This window comes from Vigna unguiculata, chromosome 5 (assembly GCF_037176805.1).
Source record: "Vigna unguiculata cultivar grain cowpea cultivar isolate G323 ecotype 2 chromosome 5, ASM3717680v1, whole genome shotgun sequence".
NCBI lineage: Eukaryota > Viridiplantae > Streptophyta > Magnoliopsida > Fabales > Fabaceae > Vigna > Vigna unguiculata.
In genome coordinates, this window is record NC_140796.1 from 19,974,721 (window position 1) to 20,000,000 (window position 25,280).

The window sequence follows — 25,280 nt, forward strand, 5'->3', positions numbered from 1 at the left end:
TCTTGTCCTTCATCCACCACAATTATCTTCTCCATAGTGTGCTAAATAAAGGGTTGGTGACAGAGTTTTGTATGAGATGGTGTGGTTGGTGTATGGGAGTGACCTCTTTATATAGAGTGGTGTGATAATAATACTGTTTTTTTGTTTCCTGAAATGCTCAACAGGGTTTGAGAGATTTTGAGTTTGGTTTTATGTGATGATGCAGGTGCCACCGAGACCAAACACATACATGCCTTTTGGAAATGGTGTCCACTCTTTTCCAGGCTGTGAGCTAGCCAAGCTCGAACTTCTTGTCCTTCTCCATCATCTCACACTTTCTTACAAGTTTCTCCCTCCTAACCATAAACTCCTCAACCGTGTATTTGGTTATAAACTGACTTCCTTAAAGAAGTGTATATTCAGACCAAATCTCAATTAATGGCAGATTTTTGGAATTGAAAGTTTTGACATGTTGTGTTTAAAATGCTATGTTGATATGATATGATATCTTCCAGGTTGTGTTCTTGGTTAGTCAATATGGCAACATTGTTCTAAAAATGTCATTAATACATGAAGATGATTGTTCCGTCTCAAAACCAATTGAGCATGCACTTTCTACTCCATCAATTGTTAGTGGCTCTACAAATATGGGACCCCCTTCTCATGAGGGACGGAAAAATCAATCAGAAGCTTGGAATCATTTCATTCAAATAGAACCAAAATCGGATAAAAGGGCTCAATGCAAGTATTGTGATATCCTTATTTGATATGAGAAAGGAACAACTGCAATGCGTAATCATGTGTTGAGATGTCCAAATAACCCCAATAAGAGACAAAAAGTAGGTTCATCTTCAACAATTGATGGAAATATTAACTCTCCTTCTTATGGTAGATTTGACCAAGAACTTTTTCAAGAAGAACTGGTAAAAATGTTTGTGGAAGTTGAACTCCCCTTTCGATTTGTAGAGCATGTTGCTTTTAGGAGGTATTCAAATGCTTTGCAACCAAGATTTAAGATCCCATCACGTTATACCATATCACGGAATATTGTGACATTATGGAATGCAAAACAGATATATTTGAAGGATTTTCTTTCTCAACATTGTCAAAGAGTTTGTCTCACTACTGATGCATGGACTTCACCTCAAAATCAAAATTATATGTGTTTAACAGGCCACTTCATCGACAATTATTGGAATTTGCATAAAAGGATTTTGAATTTCCGTCAAGTAATAAGTCATACCGGAGAGGCCATGGCTAAATTTGTTGAGTCATGCTTGCATGAATGGGGGTTGAGTCGTGTTTTAACCTTGACAGTAGATAATGCTACATCAAATGACACGGGAGTTCAACACTTGAAGAAAAGACTATTGTCTTGGAATAACTCGGTTTTGAAAGGTGACTATACTCATATGCGTTGTTGTGCACATATTTTGAACTTAATTGTGAGTAGTGGTCTAAAAGAGATTGATAACTCTGTTTTAAGAATTCGTGCTGCAGTGAAATATATTAGATTATCTCCTTCTAGATTTATGAAATTCAAAGAGTGTGTTGAAAGCCAAAAGATTGAATATAAAGGTCATATTTGCTTGGATGTTGAAACAAGGTGGAACTCAACATATTTGATGTTAGATGCTGCTTTCAAGCATAAAATTGCATTTGATGAGCTTGAGTTTTATGATACAAAATATTCTAATGAGTTGGGAAAGGGGATTGGATTGCCTTCTTATGAAGATTGGGAGTATGTTAAGTCTATTCTACCTTTCTTGAGCATTTTTTATGAAGCTACTTTGCGCATCTCAGGTAACTCTTATGTTACTAGTAATATATACATGTTAGAAGTGGTAGGAATTTGGAATGGGATCAATCATCTCCTCAAGTCCAATGCTACAAGCAGTGCTACATATAAGATGGCTGAAAAAATGAGAAAAAAATATGAGAAATATTGGGGTGAACCTAACAAGTTCAATATATTGTTGTTAATTGTTGTTGTCTTAGATCCTAGATACAAGATGAGTTATATGAATTGGGCAATTGATCAACTTTTTGATCCTGAAAAGACAAATGATGGATGGGTGTTAAAGTCACGGCTCGATACTTCCTTAAAGTTGTTGTTTGATGAATATAAAAGTCAAAATGGGGGAGCTGAAAATGACAAACAACAAACATATGTTGATGTACCCAATTATAAGCATGATCCATATGGTCGGAATAAGTTTTTGCAAACAACAGGATTAACCTCTTTAAACAAATCTGAACTTCAAAAGTATTTAGAGGAAGAGCTTGGTGAAACAACTTTGAACATTCTTGATTGGTGGAAAATGAATTCATGTAGATTTCCAATCTTGTCAAACATAACACGAGAGCTATTAGCTATGCCTGTTTCTACGGTAGCATCTGAGTCTGCATTTAGCACGGGAGGAAGAGTGTTTGATCCATATCGAAGTTCTTTATCACAACAAAAGGTAGAGGCACTTATTTGTACACAGGATTGGTTGAAAGACACACATTCACCATCATTGTTAGACTATGATTTTGAAGAGCTTCAATATGTTGACCAAGGTATGTTGATGTTTAAATTATGTAATAATATTATAATTAAATATGTATTAACTAATGATAATTTTTTTTCTTTCTTAAAGAGTTGGTTTCTGAACAAGATGATGACCAGAATATAATTTCTTTGAGTTAAAGCTCACGCCCAATGCCTCTTGCAATTAGTAAGTAATGAATGGACTTCCCTTTTCATGTGAATAACTTCTCTTTCTTTGTATTCTATTGTTTAGTGATTTTCTTAAAACTTTAAGTTGTTAATGACAATTAAAACATGATTTTATTAATATGGATTTGTTATTATATCTATCATTAGAATAGATTATTTAAATTTCTTTAATAATTTGTTCATGTTTCAGATAAATCACAAGTGGATTGATGCCAACTTTAGCTACTTCATATATAGATGGTTGTGAAGATATTGCTAATGAGTTTGAGTTAATGAGCCATGGAAGAGATTTTGAACTTTGTAATCGAATGGGTGCTAGTGCATTCTATTTGAAGAGACTCTTTAAATTGCCATGAACTCTAGAATGTTTTGGATTTGTTATTTTTTAATGTTAGTGATATTGTATGAGGATGTAAGACTTTATAATCATTTTCATTACTAAAAGATTAAATGACTTTATATGGACAATTATATGATTTTAATTTTTTTTAATGTTAAGAATTTAAATAATATATTATGTTTAATCTTTAATACTATTAAATTTATAATATTTTTATATTTTATTATTTTATATATTATTTTACTTTTTTAAAAAATATTTATGTATTGGATGAAATAATTATTTTATTTTTAAAATATAAATTTAAAATTAAAATTAAATTTATAAAAAGTTAAGTTTCATTAAAAATGGATTTAGAAATGAATCTAGATTTTTAATTGATCCAAATATTTAGATATGGATATCTAACTTGATCCTAATATTTGGATATAGATTTTAATATATCCAAATTGTTTTTTCAAAAAAAAATGGATATGGATCAAAATCTGAACCATATATTTAGATTCAAATTGGATGTGGAGCGGATATCTAAATATCCAATCCATGTCCACCCCTATCTCAAACAGTTCAACAACAGTTTTTATTGATAGTAGACATCATAATTCCACAACTAAAATTTAGTTAAGATGCAAGAATTTGGAGATACTAATTTATGCAACTGAAATTAATTTATGGATAATGTTTTAATTTTATAGTAGATAAAAATTAACCTCAATCTTAAAAATAAAGATGCTAAAGAGGGTTATATGGAGATAAGGAAGGACAAAATTGGCACACTGGATATTTTTTTATTCTTATGACTCAGGGTCTTAAAGACTCTCAATCTTATCTTTTTTGTGTCATCTCAGCATATTTCAATGGAAAAATCTTCCTATGACCCAAGTCATAGTATTATGATCTAATATATGAGCTCAGCAATGATAATGTATTTAGTGAGTCAATTTTTTACTACAAAAATTAAAGAGAGTAAGTAAATTCTCACCCAACAAGCTTTACTGAACATTGTTTTATATGATATTCTTCTATTGTAAGAGATTGAAAAGATAAGTTATTAACCTGAAAAAACAGTCAATAAATAATTTATATAAAAAATTAGAACGATTTAATATCCTCTTAGATCTTTGAACTAAAAATATGATTATTCTATTAATTTTAGGAAGATATTATGATTCAATAAAATTTACTTATAGGAGAAGTTGAAATATAAATATTAAAAATAAAAATTATAACAATGAAAAAAATATTTAATAAAATTTAATCCCAACAATAATCACATATTTTCATCAAATGTAATTTATTTTAAGTTATTATATTAACCCCATTTCTTCTTTCATATTAAATATAATATAGAAGTTACTATAGCTCTTAGTATTATTTCACGACTATACACTCTTAATTTAAAATTACTCATAACAATGGTTTCCTTGTTAGAAAATCAACCGTAACTACTTCCATAGTAAATTAATTAAAAAATAAGCATTGCAAAATCAGATACCATCATGTGATCGTGACCTATAACAAAGAAATTCAAAACTATAAAAACATAAAATTAACAACCATATCTAGGTTCAAGAGTTCGGCTCAAATCTTAAAAACATAAAAAGGAAGCAAACACTAATTAAATCAATAAAAAAAAGAAATTCAGTCCAATTCTCATTTAAAACTCCGGTTATAGAAGCTAACAATACTTTATTGTTTTCACACTTCACTGAAAAATCTCAGAAATTTCACTTGTTAGTTTTAATACCACCCAACAACAACCTAGAAAACTCAAAAACCACATGCACACATATTGGTATACGATGCTAGAATGAAGTAAGGACCGAGAAACTGGATGGATTTTCAACACAGAATAGCAAGTGATGTGACTTACAAACTGGATTCCAGTGTCATTGAGAATTCCAATTCCAGCAGAAGCAAAGTTGGCACCGACAAGCAATCTTTCCCCGTTGAGCTCGGGATCTAAATATGGCAATGTTGATTCGCGCGCGCCTATCTGTGATGTTCTGACACGGTGGTTGGACGGCGCTTCCCACTCCCGAAGCGGACACGGACGCGGAGCGCAGCGCACACCTGCACGACTCGGTGTCGGAAGCTTTTCCCTGAATCGGACACGGCCAGCTCTGAGACACGCGCCGACAGACACCTGTAGCTACTCTAATGCGCGGCGGACACCTCTGATAATGTTTTTGCGTATGCGAGGGAAAATGGTTTTGTTTTCTTTTGTTCACGCCCTTTTCTTTTAATGTCACTATAATATTTTATTTGATTGTCCTTTTCTTTTAATGTTACTCAAATATTTTATTTGATTGGTATGATATTTTTTTTCTCTGTTTTTCAGAGAATAAAGGGAAATCTAACAAATTTAAAATAAAAAAAAATAAAAATAATAAAAAATAATCTTGTATACCTTTTATTAAAACAAATCCAAAAAATTTAAAATAAAAAGGGAAATAAAAAATAAAAAATAATCTTTCATACCTTCTATTAAAATAAATCCAAAAAATTTAAAATAAAAAGGAAATAAAAAAAAATAATCTTTCATACCTTCTATTAAAATAAATCCAAAAAATTTAAAATAAAAAAGAGAAATAAAAAAATAATAATCTTCCATACATTCTATTAAAATAAACCCAAAAAAAATTAAAATAAAAATGGAAATAAAAGGATAAAAAATAATCTTCCATACATTTTATTAAAATAAACCTAAAAAAATAAAAATAAAAATGGAAATAAAAGGATAAAAATAATCTTTTATACCTTCTACTAAAATAAATCCAACAAAATTTAAATAAAAATGGAAATAAAAAGATAAAAAATAATCTTCTTGAATACAACTAGCCTGTGGGATATTGCTGGAGATGATTTTTCAATGGATGATAATGAAATTCTTGATATTACTAGCCTATCTCTCGATGAACCAGAATTAGAAGTTGTTTTGACGAAGATTAACATATATAAGACTCAAACATTATGATATTTTAAATGTTTTTTTTATTATGAAATAAAATTATTAGATTTTAATATGTATATTGTCGTGTTCGTGTCTTATACTTTTTCAATTTTGGCGTATCTCCGTATCCGTGTCCGTGTCGTGTCCGTATCCGTATCCGGGCATCATAGGCGCCAATAGCTTCACCTACACATAAATAAAATATTAGAACAATAACTAGTACATTATATTATACATGTACACACACAAACACAGTACTAGTACTAGTAAGATTGAAGCAATAATTAAGAAAAAGAAGTTTAAAAACGGAACTGATGAAGTCAGGAATGTTCCGGCCATTAGAGAAACGGCTAGTGGATCTTTCGATTGGGTAATCAATGCCATAAAGAGGAGAATCGACACGATTCTCTAATTAATTATCTGGGCGTTCAAATTAATTAATGCCCGTGAAAGGCAAAAAGGGACATACAAATATCATTCCTTACAAAAAAAATGCTTCTACAAGAGCTCCCAGATCCTTGTCAGATATGCTTTTAAAGCCAACAACAACCTATGATGCCCGGATACGGATACGGATACGGACACGACACAGACACGAATAAGAAAATACGGTAAAATTGAAAAAGTATAAGACACGGACACGGCAATATACATATTAAAATCTAATAATTTTATTTCATAATAAAAAAAACATTTAAAATATCATAATGTTTGAGTCTTATATATGTTAATCTTCGTCAAAACAACTTCTAATTCTGGTTCATCGAGAGATAGGCTAGCAATATCAAGAATTTCATTATCATCCATTGAAAAATCATCTCCAGCAATATCCCACAGGCTAGTTGTATTCAGGAAGATTATTTTTTATCTTTTTATTTCCATTTTTATTTAAATTTTTTTGGATTTATTTTAATAGAAGGTATAAAAGATTATTTTAATCCTTTTATTTCCATTTCCATTTTAATTTTTTTAGGTTTATTTTAATAAAATGTATGGAAGATTATTTTTTATCCTTTTATTTCGATTTTTATTTTTATTTTTTTTGGGTTTATTTTAATAGAATGCATGGAAGATTATTTTTTAATTTTTTATTTCTCTTTTTATTTTAAATTTTTTGGATTTATTTTAATAGAAGGTATGAAAGATTATTTTTTATTTTTTATTTCCTTTTTATTTTAAATTTTTTTGATTTATTTTAATAGAAGATATGAAAGATTATTTTTTATTTTTTATTTCCCTTTTTATTTTAAATTTTTTGGATTTATTTTAATAAAAGGTATAAAAGATTATTTTTTATTCTTTTTATTTTTTTCTTATTTTAAATTTTTTAGATTTCCCTTTATTCTCTGAAAAATAGAGAAAAAAAATATCATACCAATCAAATAAAATATTTGAGTAACATTAAAAGAAAAGGACAATCAAATAAAATATTACAGTGACATTAAAAGAAAAGGGCGTGAACAGAAGAAAATAGAACCATTTTCCCTCGCATACACAAAAACATTATCAGAGGTGTCCGCCGCGCATCCGAGCAGCTACAGGTGTCTGTCGGCGCGTGTCTCAGAGCTTGCCGTGTCCGATTCAGGAAAAAGCTTCCAACACCGTGTCGTGCAGGTGTCCGCCGCGCCTCCGTGTCCGTGTCCGCTTTGGGAGTGGGAAGCGTCGTCCAACCACCGTGTCGGAGCATCACAGACAACAACCCTGCCATATTTAAAAGTTAATGAAGTAAAGCTTCAGAATTTCTCATAACAAGCTTCCTATGATTAATAATGCAATCATAAAATATGTGGAATCTGTTTGCATGTTAAATTTAACAAGATTGGAAATATCAATTAAGAAATGCACCAACCAACAGAGAAAGAATGCACCCCATTCAAAAAGAAAGTCAAGATATCAGATGCAAACATTTCACTTCTAACTGAAGCAAATTTGAAAATCACGAAGGTATGCACCATCCATCCATATATAGAGATATAGGTTTTTTCACAATCAGTTGACTAATTTTAATAATAACGATGAAAGCATTATAGAATGCTTTTCATCTAGCCTATATTGTCTTCAGAAATTTTTAATCCTAAACTGCTTCTAAAATGAGAAATATGACCCAATTAGAAAATGACAGCCAAAGGTCTTGTACATCCATTTAAACAACGCAGAATTTGCTTCAGCATAGGCAACCAACTGGTGTCTAGGGAGAACATGAGAGTATGAATAAAAAGAGAGAACAAGACCACCTAAGTCCAGCACACCAACAACATCAAAGTGGCAAAGAGAGATTTTGTTAAATGTTCGAGAAAATCTGACAGGGACTTGGGTATTATGGGGTGCCTCAGTCCTGCATTAAGGAGTATGAATGGCTTGGCGAAATAATTAAGTGACTTGGATTTGGTTCTCACCCTTGACGGCTAGCTTTTAAGGGAGCGTTCTCCTAGTGTTTGGGTGGTTATCGGTTTGGTTGCCAGTGTCTTAGAAAGGACTGCCTTGGAAGGGTTGGCCAAAAAGACCGAGTGAAGTGCTGCAGAGTGTGGGACCTAAATTTGGCAATCCATATATGACACTTCTTATTGTGCCTAACTTTGGCGCCACCATGTTTCTAAAGTGAATTTCTTATCCGTGGAAGGTTACAGTCGTGAATGGTCAAAATCTCAAATGAAAACTTTAGCTCGTATAATTTCCATCAATTTTCAAATTTAACTTTATAAAATTGATCTCACACTTACAAATAATTTCCCATAGTTCTTTCCCCCATTTTCATCTTAAACGAAATCAATTTGGTCCCTGCTAAATATATTAACATTAAAAAAAAGAAGCATCTAGATGTGTTCCCAATGAATATTAAGAAGACAATCAGTAGAGTTGATAATCTGCAGGAGCTCTGACCAGAATATGACAGAGCATCTGTAGAGGATGACTTATAGGAAAAAAACACATAAAGAAACATCTATTTTTTATATAGAGCACTGATATACTCCACAAAGGGTAATCCCGTTTGAATTAAGTAGGACCACTACGACAACAAAGCTATCCCTTTTAGTATTTAATGCAGTTGCATATGTAGGACTCAAATTTGAGACTATCGATTAAGCTAGAACATCCCCGTGCTAGTTGATTTACATCCTTGGTGGTAAAAGAAAATTATTGTATAAAGAAAAACTCAATTAACTAACTAACAATGGTGTTAAAATAATGTAGTTGTTTTGAAAATACTTAAGTTTAAGCCGAGGCACTGAAAATTGAAAGGAAACTACAAGGCCCAAAATTTGGATTTAACCTTTGAATTTTATTTAACAAAGGATAACATCTTACTCTGTGTGGGATAAACATAGGTACCAATGTGAGGTGAGACTGAATATTTACCTGCATTTCTTTGTATAAAATTGAAATAATTTACCTTTCCTCAAATTCCCCCAAATTCCTCTACTCACCTCAAAACCCACTTATCCTTTCATCAACCATTTCTTTGCCACTGCATGCATGATATAACATAACATGGCTAATTAGTGAAATAACTGATAAAACTGACGTAAATAGGATTCACTGGTCATAAAAGAATCAAATTGCTTCCATTAAGGATTATTATGAAATGTCAACAATTCAAGTGAGATGCTTATTTCTGACAATTAAAGTCTCTAAATCAGCCAATCCAAGATTGGGTTGGGTCAAAACCACATATAGCTAACCATATTCAATGTCCATATAATAAATTTGTAAACAGAGGATATGCACATTTGCAAGATCCAAAGATAATTAACATAACTCCTGATGTTCTCTGTACATTACAGAATAAGTAGCAAAATAGCTGACCATTAACGCGTGAGCATGTCAGCAAGGCCAAAATGGGCACATCATAATTCAAATCTAAATATAAATAACAGAGCAAGGGTAACTTAAGTACAAATATAGTTAGTATTGTTTCTAACAGTGCAGGGGAGAGAAAAAGGCATATACAGGTATCCAACCAATGGCTCAGATAACATTAGCATTAATATAAAATTGAATAGAGAAAATAAACAATATTCACAATATCATTACTGACTTAAGTTGAGCCACAAGACATACCAAATTAGAACAGACAAAAACTATCTGCTTCTCCAGTAGAGCTCCTGCAAAGAATGCTAACACCTGCAGAATAGACATAAAACCATTCAAACCAACATGTAGCTGTAAAAGTCCTGGACAAACATTATACAAATTCTACACACAAATCAATACATTTCTACTCCGGGGCTCAACGGATCAGCAATATTTTAATGCCATCTAGGCTTACTTGTTTAATCATGTGTCCTTCAACTCTTTACAGCTGTGTTAATTTATTATCATGTATAGATCATAATTTTTGGAACTATTTTCCTTTCCCATAAATCAGTTGTAATATATGTAATATCTCCCACAACCTCTGCTTTCTAAAGTAGCTGACAAATTATGAAAATGGCACCATAGTCAAATCAGTTTTTTCCACAAATGTGAAAAGTGAAAAGTGAAAAGGATCTATCTTTCTTAAGTATCAGCCCAAGCAGCAAAAATTGGCAAGTGAGACAAAGAAATAGCAGGAGGTGGCCTCTTTTGAACCGTTGGTGAGGGTAACCAAAGACGTAACACTGGTACTAATGGGGTTCACAATCTTTGTTTCCATGGAGTTACCATGGCTATAGCAACATCATGCATACTATATTGAGTTTAAATAAGTTTTTTCATTCTCTATTTCAACAGAACTCCATTGTAGGTGTAGTTTGCTTCCATCATTATTCATTGTTAAGTTCACAACCATGTTTTGGATCATTCACTCTTTCCCTTTTGTTTCTCTCTCCAATACTTACCAGCATCGCATCACCTCTAACCTCACAACAAAAGTTCCTGTTATAGCTATCCCAACATCATAAAAACAATTTTCAGTGCTTTAGAACAGCCAAAAACTCAAAGATCAAAATTATTGATTTTAAGTTTATCATTGCGCATAGAAAACACCTGGCATAAGTGCCTTTTATAATTGATGTCATCACTTAACCAGATTATAGACCCTTCATGCTTTCAGACAAATTAAAATTGACCCTAGGAATGTCTAATTTCTAAAACTAGTTGGTCATCACATCAAAGGAATGAGAGGCATGTACTGTTTTAGTGTAAGACAAAATTCGTGAAGGGATTAACGAGAACCAAAAACTAACCTCGGCCGTTTTCACTCCAACATCAATCACACTTAACTCCTGCAAAAGAACAACTACCAATTTCACTCATTCAACAAAACAACAGTAATGTGTGGTTAGGGTTCAAATGCTGACCTTCAGATGGAGAAAGCGTATAAGAGATGGACAGTGAGGGCGACACAGACTAGGAGTGACTTCGTAGGCGACTTCGCACGGTGATGCTAGCAGACGAAGAGCGCAGAAACAACACGCGACGGTGACGAGGCGACTTCGCACGGTGACGGCGGTGACTTCGCACGGTGACGACGACTTCGCACGGTGACGACAACTTCGTAGACTCTTCGCACAGTGATGGTGAAGGTTAGGAAGTGGGAGCATGACGGTGAAGGTTAGGAAGTGGGAGCGACAAAATCAACTATGTTCGAAACGAGGAATGTGTTAAGGAAAATGAATGAACGAAATAAATGGTATACGAGAACATTATCCGTCGGTTAAAGTTCAACGAGTATAATATCTTTTTTAAAAATTAAAAAAAAAATAATATATATATATATATATATATATATACACGAAATTTATACCAATTTTAGCTATAACTGGTATAAATTTTTTTTTTCAATATTGCAAAAATGCCACCGCATTAATTTTTATACCGGTTGAAAGTATAATTGGCATAAAAGATCTCACATTATTTACAAAATTGTCATCCGCCTCTTGTTTTATACCTGGTGGATTTGAACAGGTATAATAATGTAGGTATAAAAAGCTTATTTTGCAGTAGTGTAAGCCTTCTAAGGGTTTAAAATAAATCGTGCCACTGTTCATCTTCTTCACGTGGAGCAGCGGACATTTTTCTCTCTTCCATTTCCGAACACCATTGTTGCAGATCGCAAAGGTTCCTTCTTCCACGTGGCAGCAGTTTCGTCTCTCCACCACCGGTCCACCATTGAATGATCCTCCTCTGTCGCGCGGGCGTCCTCCATTGTTGTCATCGCAGAGGTTGCGAAGCCACCACCATTGTCGTCATTCAATCTCGCTTATAGGTATGTGCTTCTCCTTTTTCAAATCGTAAAACTCTTATATGGGGTTCGAACGTCGATGTGTGTGTCGAAGTCGTGATTTGGCTCACGATGGTTAGTCGTGGGATGTTTCCGTTCATATATGATGGTGAAGAGAGGTTATTATGCGTCGCCGACGAAATGAATGAAGGCGTCGTGAAGCTGTTCCAGCGTGATGCGGTGGTCGAAGATGGTGGTCACGACACACTGGCGGCATTTAGGGTTTGAATGGTGGCTAGGGTTTCTGATTTGGGAGAAGGTTGAAGATAATGATGTGGCACACTGTGATTGGTGTAGGTGTGTGTACAAGGATCATGGCTACGTGTGATGCTGTTATTGGGTCAGAAAATACTTTTTTTTTAAAATCTACGATGCACATTAGGCTTCGTTCGCTCTAGAACCGAGGCAATAACCCTTGCATATGCCTCGTTTCATAACCGAGACATAAACATATATTTTTTTACCTCGCCAACATATGCCTCAGGTGTAAAATCGAAGTCAAAAAGTCAAAATAACCGCGACATAATCTCTTCCCTGCACTAATGAATTTTAAAACACTAATACAATATTTAATTTAGGCGATAATTTGGTAGTTAAAAGTATTATATTTAGTAATAAAAAAATTTTGACCACTAATTACCATATTATAAATATTTAATGGCCACCAAATTTTTTATCGCTAATACAATATTTAATTTGGTCATTATTTCAATGACTAAAAATATTCTATTTAGCAACCAAATATTTTTGGTCGCAAATCATCATATTACATATTTATTGACTACCAAATTTGCAATAGCTAATGCAAAACTCATTTTGGTTGCTAAAACATTGCTTCCAACATTTTTATGTTAATAGCAATTGATTTATTGACTAAAAGTTAGTTACTTTTTAGTCACTAAATATATTGTTTTATCTAAAAATGTAATCAATCACTATTTTGGTCACAAATTTGTGACAAATGTTATTTTGTGGCTATTTTGAACACAAATAACAATTTATTTATTTTGGTCGCTAAAAGGCCTATTTCTTGTAGTGCTCATTTATTCATTTTTAAAGTATAGAAATTTGTGAATACTTGGCCAACACATATACTAAAGAGTTTGGTCCAACAAAGTCCAATCAGCGTTATTAGTCTAAAGTGACTGAATAATATTCACAAAGATATTTTCTAGAGTAGTTACTAGTAAAATCTCGATAATTCAACTATATTCCATATATCCCTTAATATCATATATCAACATAATATATGGTATATTTGATTGGTTTGTATTATCTTTATTATATTAATTTTACATATATAGTACATTTTTATTATTATTGATATTCCAAATTTTATAATTGATTTTCCAAGGGTCGAGAAATCCTATGAATACATTACATCTTATTCGGTAAGGAAATGATACACTCTCTCATATTCATTCATATACTCATAAAGAATTAATTATCAAACCACTTACTCTACAAGTCTTGGTAAGAATAGACCAAACATGGTCATAGTTTTGGACAAAAATAAATTAATCAGCTTAGACTAATAACTTAATAATCCAATTTAAAATGAAAAATGTTAAGACAAATATTCTTAATTTATATTTTAGTCAAGAATCAGACTTTCTAGTAAAAATGTAAACATGAGTAATAAACTTAACTATGATTAGACCGGTTTGTACATATACTATCCACCAAATAAATTGTCATTAAGCTATCCATACTATTTTGCAGGTACACAACCATGGTGAACTCCAATTACTGGAGGAATAATTTGTGGGTAAGTTACATGATCACAATTCCATCAATAAGTTTGCATGCAAATTTGTAATAATTTTTTCCTGTTGGTAATAACCAAGTAAAAAAAAAAACTTTCACCATAAATTTTGCCATCAAATTTTGTCACCACAAAAATCACAATAAAATAGACTAATATCTTTAATATGAATAAATGAGTTGTAAATGAAAAAAAGAAGTTATTGAAGAAGTACCAAAAGAAAAATTATGATTACAACCAATAAAATATTCATAAAGGTTTAAAATAAATTTTATTTACTTATTTTAAAAGAACTAAAACGTTATTTTTACAGAATAAAATAAAAAATTGGTCATTTTATAAAAATTGAAAAATATAAAAAAAAGTTGATAGACATAAAAAGCAAAAATATATATATTTTTAACGAAACAAAGTTGTAAAAGACTTATGTTAAAATAAATCGAAACATATATCTAAATCTAACTACTATTGTCCTTCTTTCATCTTTTTCGCATGTTTAAAAGTTGTAAAAATATTTTATTCATTTATATCCACAAAAAGAGTTCAGCTTATCTGCAAAACGTAGCTCTATAAATGGATTCTCCCAACTTCGCTTATTCACACAACTAAACAGAACAAAGAAGAGAAAAAGCTTAATCTGTTCCATAGCCAGTCAAAGAAATGGCGAGTCCAACGCTTGTTGCTCTCTTCCTTCTTTCTGCGCTAACCTTCTACCCTCCTTCAACCACCGCTCAACCTGTCAAGGACGCAAATGGTACCATCGTTAAAAATGGTGGCGTATACTATATATTGCCACGCTTTTGGGGAGGCGGCGGCGGTGGAATTAAACGAGCCATAACTGGAGACGAAACTTCCCCTCTCTCTGTTGTTCAATCTCCCTTCGAGACCGATCCAGGGCAAGGATTATTAAACACAGAGCTGGCAACGTAATGGGAACTTTTACGTAAGGAAAGAGAAAGTGAGAGAGGTCAGAGTTTGACTGAAAGATATGAAGCTTGTTTATTACGTGAAATGCAGAAAGTATTTTATACAGAAAACGAGTAACTGTTATACCCGAAAATAACAGAAACAACAGAATATAGTTTGGCTTTTGACATCTGCCAACATTCCCCCTCAAAACTAAACTAGATACAAACCAAACTGGATATATCTACAACTCCAATACTTTCTTTAAGAAACTTGAACCTCGTATGTTTCAAGGCTTTTGTCAGAATATCAGCAAACTGCACTTCTGACTTGCAATGTTCTACTACCAGCTTCTCTTTTGAAACTTGCTCTCTGATAAAATGAAATCTTGTCTCTATGTGTTTACTTCTTCCGTGAGAGGTAGGATGTTTTGTCAAGTTTATGGCTGATTGATTGTCAACTAATAATCTCAGCTTGCACCTCTGATTTACTCCCAGTTCTCTTAACAGAGAACCCAGCCAGATTGCTTGGCATGCAGCTTCAGAGGCTGCTATATATTCAGCTTCACATGATGAGAGTGCCACTACTGGTTCCTTGGTGGAACTCCAAGAGATTGGGGTCCTTCCCAAGAAAAATACGTATCCAGCTGTGCTTCTCCGATCAGTTTTATCCCCGCACCAATCTGCATCTGAGTATCCTACCAGCTCTTCAGTTCCTCTGCACAGAAGTACCCCAAACTGTTCAGTCCCATGCAAGTATCTCATGATGCGTTTTACGGCCAATAGGTGTGTTACTTTGGGGTCTTGCATGTGTCTACTGACAACCCCTACACTGAAACTCAAATCTGGACGAGTGTTACACAGATATCTCAGGCTTCCTACAATGCTTCTATAAACTACAGGATTTACTCCTTCTTCATCAGGGTTGTGTTCCAGCTTCATACCAGTTTCAGCAAGAGTGGTGGTTGGATTGCTTTGCTCCATACTGAACTTCTTTAGTAAATCACGAGTGTATTTCGTTTGGTGCATGATTACCCCAGATACTGTTTGTGTAAACTCAATGCCAAGAAAATAACGCAGCTTTCCGAGATCATTCATTTCAAACTCCTTCATCAGTTCTGCTTTGCATGACTCAATGCTCTTCTCGCTGTTACCAGTGATCAAGAGATCATCAACATATAAACATATGATGATTCTGCTGCCTTCAGCATTCTTCACATATACTCCATGTTCTGATATGCATTTCATGAATCCAATTCCTTCAAAGAATTGGTCAATTCGTTTGTTCCAAGCTCTTGGAGCTTGCTTTAACCCGTATAAAGCCTTATTGAGCTTATACACCTTGTACTTATCAGTCTCCTGAACAAAACCAATGGGCTGCTACACATATACTTCCTCTTCTAACGGACCATTCAAGAACGCAGATTTTACATCAAGTTGATGCAAACTCCAGTCCTTGTTCGTTGCCAAAGCCACCACTAACCTGACAGTTTCGATCCGTGCCACTGGTGCATAAACCTCTCCATAGTCTATGCCAGCCTTTTGCAGGAAACCTTTGGCCACGAGCCTTGCCTTGTGCCTCACGATTTCACCATTAGCGTTCACCTTGACTTTATAGATCCACTTGAGAGCAATGGGCTTTTTGTTCAAAGGTAACTCTACCAATTCCCAGGTGTTGTTTCGTTTGATGGAGTCAATCTCCTCGTCCATTGCTTGCCACCAATGCCCATCCCTGGCTGCCTCCTCAAACGTAATTGGTTCTGACTCAGCAATTAGTGCAGAATGCACTAGATTCCCGTCAGATGTTACGATCGCATCATGGGTGATATCATAGTCTTGAAGATAGGATGGGAGTTGTGATCTTCGACCTGATTTCCTTACGGCTAATTCGGTGATGGCTTTATCTGCAGATTCTTCTTCTCCTAATGCTATCTTAGGAGCGTAAGTGGTGGCTTCTATGCTTGCCATTGTCCAGTCCCAACTAGATGACTCATCCACATACACATCTCTGCTGGTTGACACGTGCTCTGTATTTGGGTCATATAATTTGTAGCCACCTGTTTCATGATAGCCTATCAACACTTGGGGTGTGCTTTTATCATCCAGCTTTCTTCTCAACGCATCAGGGACGTGTTTGTAACATATGGACCCAAAAATCCTGAGGTGTGAAACGTCAGGTTTGACACCTGTCCATGCTTCCTCAGGCGTCATCAACTTCAATCTTCTTGTTGGTGACATGTTCAACACATATGTTGCTGCATTTGCAGCTTCACCCCAAAGGAAATTTGGCATCTTTTTGGTTTTCAGCATACATCTAATCATGTTGAGCAGAGTTCTATTTCTTCTTTCTGCAGCCCCATTATGTTGAGGAGTGTATGGAGGAGTGAACTCATGAACAATACCTTCTTTCTCACAGAAGTCACTGAATTCTGATGCTGCATATTCCCCTCCACCATCAGACCTTAGAACTTTGATCTTACTGCCACTCTGTCGTTCCACCAAGCTTTTGAACTTCTTGAATACTGACAACACTTCATTCTTCCTTTTGATCAGATAAATCCACATTTTCCTAGTCAGATCGTCTATGAAAGTGAGGATGTACCTGTTCCCACTAGGAGTTTCCACTTGCATGGGACCACAAACATCCGAGTAGATAACTCCTAGTTTTTCAGTGGCCTTTGTAGGGATGAATTCTTTGAATTTGGGCCTGGATTGTTTGCACTGTATGCATTCTCTACACACTTCTTCTGGAATCTTTATTGGTGGAAGCCCCTTTACCATATTCTTAGTTTGTAGATTCGATAAGTGCTGAAAGTTCAGGTGTCCAAATCTGTTGTGCCATATCCACTCATCCTTGTTTACTGCTGTGGCTAGACATTGATGCTTTCGGGTGATCATAGCAATACGAAAAGTTCTATTTTCAGAGAGATCTGCATGAATAACCAGTTTCTTTGATTGATCGTAAACATTTAGACCATTCTTCTTCATTTCCATCATAAAGCCTTTCTGCAATAGTTGTCCAAGGCTGATCAGGTTTGTCTTTAAACCTGGTACATACAGAACACCATCAATCACCACTTCTCTGCCACCTGAATCCCTTAATACCACATGACCACTGCCTTCTGAATTTAGACTGCTATCATCAGCGAATCTAATCTTTCCCTGCGAAGAATCATCAAGTTTGATAAACCAATCACGTCTACCTGTCATATGAGTGGAGCACCCCGAGTCTAGATACCAGGAGGTTATTTCCTCTGGTTTTGCGCTACTGGTTTTGGCCATAAGTAACACCACATCAGAATCAGAAGAGGCTGCGTCTTGGGCCAGATTAGCTTGGTTCTTTGGCCTATTCTTGGCACCTTCACCATACCAACATTCACGAGCAAAGTGCCCAAGCTTCTGACAGTTGTAACACTTCAATTTCTTCTTCCACTCCTTGTCATCTTTTCCTTGTTTCTTCTGATCTTTTCCAGCCTTGGATTCATCTTCTGATTTCTCTTCTTGCTTCTTACGGTGCTTTCCTTCTTTCTTGAAGCTTTTGGCCTTTGTCTTGTAAGTTGTTCTGACCTGTAACGCCTGTTCTTGACAGTGTTTGCGATCATCCATCCTAAACTCGTGTGCTTCCAGAGAGTGTTGGAGTTCCTCTATCTTTAATGTCGCAAGATTCTTTGTCTCCTCTATAGTTATTACTAAATGATCAAATTTAGGAGGAAGTGACCTTAGTACCTTGTGTACCACGTGTTGTTCTGACACTTTATCACCACAGCATTTCATCGCATTCACCAGCTCTTGAATTTTATTCAAGTATTGAGCCACTGTCTCGCTGTCTTCCATCATCAGGAATTCAAACTTCCTCTTTAACGCTTGTAGCTTCACTATTTTGTGCTTATCATCACCATATGTCTTGATCAATATTTTCCAAGCCTCTTTCGCTGTTTCAGCTTGTGAAATCTTGTTGAAGATTTGTGAATCTACGCATTGGTATAACAAGAATCTTGCTTTGCCATCCAATTTCTGCTGCAGCCTATAATTCTTTTTGTCTTCGTCTGTAGCTTTACTACTCAGTTCTCCAAAACCCGTTTCAATTATTTCTGCCACATCTTGGAACTGAAACACAGCCTTCATCTTTATCTTCCAATCATCAAACATCTTACCATCAAAGATTGGTAAGCCTCTTTGTATGATGCTTCCACTTCCGGCCATCTTGATCCTGAAAACTCCTCAGAATATTGCACACTTCTTGACACCTTTTATTTTCTTGGTATCTTTGAAGATTGCACTAGCTTCCTGGCCACGCACCACACCACTTCTACATACTCCTCTTTACACGATCTACAAAGCTTCGTTTCTTCTTCCACACCGACGAACCTATGCTCTTGATACCATATTAAACACAGAGCTGGCAACGTAATGGGGACTTTTACGTAAGGAAAGAGAAAGTGAGAGAGGTCACAGAGTTTGACTAAAAGATATGAAGCTTGTTTATTACGTGAAATGCAGAGAGTATTTTATACAGAAAACGAGTAACTGTTATACCCGAAAATAACAGAAACAATAGAATATAGTTTGGCTTTTGACATCTACCAACAAGGATGGCGTCTTCAATCCTTATTCGCTTCCGCTTTTATTCCTGAAGGCAGAATCTACATTAGCTACGACTATGTTCCACAACCCGGTGTTCCCTCTAACTACTGGACCGCCGTTGAGGGTGAGGCTGAAAGAACCGTCGTTAAAGTGGGGTACCCAAATTCCCTCCAAGGCTTCTTCACTATTTACAGAACTTCCTCAGTCAATAGCTATAAATTTCAGTTCTGTTCAAATGACGACGCCACCTCCTGCAGTAATGTTGGGATCATTAGGGATGATGCAGGGAACAGGCTTTTGGCCATCAATCCGGAAAACACATTCAAGTTTATTCTTGTGCCACTTTCGTCTGATGCATCTAAATGAAGCACCGTCCATGAAAAATCGTACACTTTCTCCATGTGAGAGACGTGTCTACGATATGCTTTGGATGTAATTAACCACCCAACACTAAATAAATAATCCAAAGCTTATGTATGTATTCTGGTTTACGTCTTTCATTACCTCAACACAAAACAACTTTAGGTGGGATCATAATGGATGGGAAATTTGGTATTATAGGCATGTTTTGTTTTGCATTAAAAAACATTCATTTTTTATTGCACAATAATTGTTCATATTGAATGTTTCTTTGTTGTTTTTATATCGACTTTTTTTCATTGACTTCAGTCAAAACTTTGAATGAGACAAATTTTGAGGACTGGAAAGAATCTCTAGACTTGTATCTGACAATTACCAATATGGACTTTTTTTAGAGGGGAAAAACCTCTAGCTCTTACTCCTAAGTTCACTACTATCGAGATAGCTTTTCGTGAGAAATGAGAGCACTCAAACATGGTGTGTCTGATGGTGTTGAAATACATGAGGAAGCTTATATGATTCAACTTGATGGCTTTGTTTGAAAAGGCAAAGAGCCCTTGATTTATAATTTAAATATTTTATCTATTTTTTAATAATTATGATAAAAATGATTTTTTTATTACCCTAAATAAGAAAAGTAATGATACATGTATACCATATGTTTTGACTTATAATATAATAATATACCATTGTCTAAAAAAGACCACATGATCAAATATTATTATTATTATTATTATTATTATTATTATTATTATTATTATTGCTTTTAACACTAACACACAACTTCTGCTACTGCTACCCATACCCTTTTCCCAACAATACACTCATGTGGACCCCATTTTACCCTTTCCCTCTCCCAATGCTTCAACACTAAACACCTCACCTTTTCCTAATGCTTCAACACCCAACACGTCCCCTTCCTTGCCTTCACCTAACCCATCACTATCAACCACCCACCTCAACTCATCATCGTCATCACCATCCACATCTAATTTGCCTACGACCACCACACAACCCATTTTCCATCCATGTCGTTTAACTCGAATTTCTCAGCCATCAACTTGGCTTCATGACTTTATCTGTAGTACCTTTACTGCTTCGTTAGACCAACCATCCTCAAAGTGTGAATATTCTCTTCAAAAGGTACTTCCTTACTTTCAACTACCTCCTTCTGATCACAAATTTATCATGTCTCTTTTCTTTGAAATTGAACCTTCTATATACAAAGAGGCGATTCACAAACCTTGTCGGATTGAGGCAATGAATGCTAAGATTGATGCTCTGAATCTAAATAAACCTGGGATATTGTTGTTCCTCCTCCTAATGTTAAACCCACAAGATATAAATGGGTCTACAAGATTAATCGCAAAGTCGACGGTAGTATCGAGCGCTACAAAGCACGTTTTGTTGCCAAAAGGTTCTCCCAATTCGTGTTGTTTTGGCCTTAGCATCACTCAATCGTTGGCACTTGCAGCAATAAGATGTTAGCAACGCCTTCTTGCACGGAGATTTGACTGAAGATGTTTATATGACTATTCCTCCTAGTATTCAGGACTACCCTCATTCCCATTGTTGCAAACTTCGCAAATCTCTGTATGGGCTAAAGTAAGCTAGTCATTGTTGGTATAAGAAATTTTATCTTCTTCTTTTATCTTGTGGATATCAGCAAGCCTAGGCAGATCATAGCCTCTTTATTAAAAATCATGGAATTGATTTCATGACCTTGATAATTTATGTTGATGATATAGTTTTGGCAGGCAATTGTCTACACGAAATAGATATTGTTAAGCATATCCTAAATTCTAATTTTCACATAAAGGATTTGGGAAATCTTAAATGTTTCTTGGGTTTAGAAGTAAATGTTTCAGATACTGGCATTTCAATTTGTCAACAAAAATATTGCTTGGATTTGTTATCAGATTCTGGTATGTTGGGATGCAAACCATCCACCACACCTATGGATTGTCTATTACGCCTTCATAAAGATTCAAGTGCACCATTGTTCGATCCCCTCTCTTATAGACGTTTAATTGGTAGATTGATCTATCTTACAAGCACGTGTTCCGACATTACTTTTTCTGTTCAGCAACTAAGCCAATTTATGTCTAATCCAACTCAAACTCACTTCTAGGCTGCCATGCAGGTTCTTAAATATCTTAAAGGCAGCCCTGGCAAAGGCCTTCTGTTTAGGCGTGATTCGCCAATTCATATTGCGAGTTTCGGCGATGCAGATTGGGCAAACTACGTTGATTCTCGTTGGTCTGTTACAGGATATTGCATCTTCATTGGTAGTTCTTTGGTTTCTTGGAAAACTAAGAAATAAAACACAATATCCATATCTTCTTCTGAAGTTGAATACAGAGAGGCACTTGCTTCCACCACATGTGAATTGCAATGGCTCATTTATTTACTGTCTGATATGGGAATTTCATGTTCAAAGCCACTTGTCTTGTATTGTGATAATCAAAGCGCCCTCCACATTGCTGCCAATAATGTTTTTCATGAATGCACAAAACATCTGGATATTGATTGTCATCTCGTTCGTGAGAAAACTAAGTCAGGTCTCATGTGATTGCTACCTGTTTCATCCTCCAACCAACTTGCTAACATGTTTACCAAAGTCCTTCCTCCTCGCTTATTCACTATTAATTTATCCAAACTGGAGTTGTTCGAAATTCATTCACCTCCAGCTTGTAGGGGGTAAAAGGGAAGAAGCCCAATGCTTTCTTAACCCAATCCATTTCTTGAACCACCTCAGTATATCCTTAGCATCTTTTATGTTATGTTTATTATAAATATCAGTAGCTTCTAGATGGTCTTAGGATTGTAACAATAATCTGTTATTTTATTTGCTTTCACGTTGTATATATTTTACCTACATTAGGATAATCAATACAGACTTTTTCACCCTACAACCCGGACCCTTTTACCTCTTTCATCCATTTTTTTTTTGCATTGTGCGATTAGAGGTTCAGTGGCTCTAGTTTGTGCGTTGCAGGTTTGGTGGTTCGTGTTGCTTCACAGTTGCTTCACGTGTTTGTAGTTGCTTCACAGGTTTACTACTTGACCTGACCTAAAGCTATTACAACAAGTGAACAATTGTTGTGTATGCATATGGTCTATTTGTGATTTCTTTAGGTGCATCAGTGTTATGGAGTGCTATGGTCTATTGATTTCTAACTATTTCTTTAAATATTTTTGGGTGGATAGTGTATCACACCTAGCCGATTTTGCTAGTTCACCAACACATGTAATCCTTGACCGACAACCCATATCGGACAAGGCTGGGGGGCTGGTGTACCGTACCTAGCCAAACTCAATCAAGTAAATAATATACATACCAAAACCGCCTAGCATCTAGTACCCGGATACCACCAGCACAAAGCCATCTAGCCAGGTAGCCGGTCGAAACCGACTACTTGTCTAGAAGGTCAACTAACATCAATACCCCGCCTTCAATAGGCCTCCAGGGCCTGTTTTGGGGCCTAGGCCCACTCATGGCCCAAGTTGGGGCCCAAGTCAAAACCCAGCCCATGCAATGGTCAAACGTCATTAATATTCTATAAATACACGTGGACCCCATCATTTAAAGGTACGCATTCATTAATTGCTGATTTGACTCTTTGAGAGCTTTGACTTACTTGAGCTTCGGAGATTCTTCTGCAGGTAACCCCTCCTAGGTTCAAGCCGACATGTATCGAATGGGAAGAGGCCTACTGAAGAGATAACGGACTACAGGGTAAGGTGATACTCGTGCCTAACTTATCTTATTTGTTCTTCTGCAGGAACAATTGGCGCCCACCGTGGGACACGAGACGAACACCTTTAGTACCCGTTTTTCTCTGAAGATGGTTTCTACCCGTAGCAAAGCTGGAGCTAGCAAGCAAGTGGATGCTGGTCCCTCTGGACCTTCCGGCATCACCCCTGACTTGGCCGCCATCTTAGACGGCCAGGTGAAGATGCAACAGGAGCTGGCATACCTGAAGAAGCGCAGTGCTGAAGAAATGGAAGCGCTTAAACAAGAAAACTCCCGCCTCAGGAGAAAGATTGAGGCCGACGCCAACCTGAAGGGAAAAGCCAAAGAGACTTCTGAAGCTGTGAAGTCTCCGGCCTTCCAACCTACGGAGGAAGAAAGTGAATACAACCCCACCCCCCACACCTTCACCTCCACCCAACAAACCCCCCTTACCACCACACACCCTCAACATTTCCCACCCGGTCACCCAGGACTTACAGCACCCTCAGCCACCCACGTTCCCCACACCATACCCAATACTCTCCACACCGCATACGTCCCACCCTACAACCCCCCGTATCTTCCCACAACCCACATCCCTCCTCATAACATCACCTCCACCTTTCCTACCATGATCAACCACCCACCCCCACCCCACATACTCCCCCCGCCCCAGCCCAGACGCCGCCACCCATTCACAGATTTTATCGCTAACACCCCTCTCCCAGCCCAGTAGGAACCATTCAACCTCGACCGCTACACTGGCGAGATCGACCCCGATGAACACCTGAAAGTTTACATCACACACGTTGCCTTGTATACATCCCAAGACGCAGTCTTCTGCAAAGCTTTCCCCACAACACTCAAAGGCCCCGCCCTAGAATGGTTCACCACCCTCCCACCCTACTCCATTGATAACTTCGACACCCTTTCCCAATGTTTTCCACACATTTCGCCGGCAGCCGCCCACACCAAACCACCACCATGTCCTTACTGGGTATCAGACAGGAGCCCAATGAACCACTCAGAACATTCATCGATCGCTTCAGTAAAGCAGCCCTTCGTACACCACATCTTAACCAGGAAATGATACTTCAATGTATGACCCTCACCCTACAACCCGGACCCTTCGCCAACAATGTCTACCTCCATCCACCCACCTCCATGCACGAACTCAAGCTGCGTGCAGCTGACTACGTTCGCATGGAAGAAATGCAAACTCTTCACACCAAATTCTGTAACGACTACGCTGCCAACACCTCCACTCCTAATCCCAACCCCAATCCCAATCCCATCTCACAGCCTCACCCTCGCCCTGATACCCGTCCACATGAACCCCGCCAACCACGTTTCACCAGATACGCTCCACTCACAGTAGCCCTTGGTGCAGTCGTCTCCACCCCGCACTTGGCCATGAAGTTCCCAGCACCATCCGGTGACATCCTAACCATCCACTGTGACCAACGTTTGGCACGCGAATGCTACATGGCGAGCTTAAGGTCCCAACTCCCAATCCAACAGACAAACCACATCGAACGACCACCTAATTCACGCATAGCCTTATCCGGCGAGGACCTTGACCCCAGAATAGGCCGGGATGCCCGCCTCGAACCAGTCGAAGACACAACCTCCCTGGAACTCCCCAACGGCCATTCCATCAACTTGGGCACTGGGTTAAGTCTTGATGAGCGTGCCACAATTACACTCATCCTTACAAACAACACGGATCTCTTC

General features: G+C 36.4%; 2 protein-coding genes and 1 pseudogene across 5 annotated transcripts; 2 read left to right on the forward strand and 1 right to left on the reverse strand.

Annotated features, from left to right (window-relative positions):
* The first annotated feature begins 229 nt into the window (after positions 1–229).
* On the forward strand, positions 230–5,287 carry LOC114184453 (zinc finger BED domain-containing protein RICESLEEPER 2-like; annotated as a pseudogene).
* Positions 5,288–7,348: 2,061 nt separating this feature from the next.
* LOC114183877 (uncharacterized) lies at positions 7,349–11,603 on the reverse strand. Of its 4 annotated transcripts, none has more exons than XR_003604524.2 (5): positions 11,274–11,603; positions 11,160–11,198; positions 10,054–10,116; positions 9,386–9,460; positions 7,349–7,695 (listed from the first exon to the last, which is right to left on the reverse strand). XR_003604524.2 is itself a non-coding variant. In XM_028071040.2 (5 exons), the coding sequence occupies exons 1-4, from the start codon at positions 11,514–11,516 to the stop codon at positions 9,443–9,445; spliced, it is 363 nt and encodes a 120-aa protein (XP_027926841.1). In that variant the 5' UTR covers positions 11,517–11,603; the 3' UTR covers positions 7,349–7,695; positions 9,420–9,442. The 4 variants fall into 4 exon arrangements, 3 of the variants coding, with proteins under 3 accessions (XP_027926841.1, XP_027926843.1, XP_027926840.1); XM_028071040.2 differs by having other exon boundaries at positions 9,420–9,460; XM_028071042.2 differs by lacking the exon at positions 9,386–9,460.
* Positions 11,604–14,565: 2,962 nt separating this feature from the next.
* Positions 14,566–19,927, forward strand: LOC114184454 (trypsin inhibitor DE-3-like). Its single transcript, XM_085673540.1, has 2 exons — positions 14,566–14,857; positions 19,453–19,927. The coding sequence occupies exons 1-2, from the start codon at positions 14,622–14,624 to the stop codon at positions 19,814–19,816; spliced, it is 600 nt and encodes a 199-aa protein (XP_085529666.1). The 5' UTR covers positions 14,566–14,621; the 3' UTR covers positions 19,817–19,927.
* Positions 19,928–25,280: the final 5,353 nt, after the last annotated feature.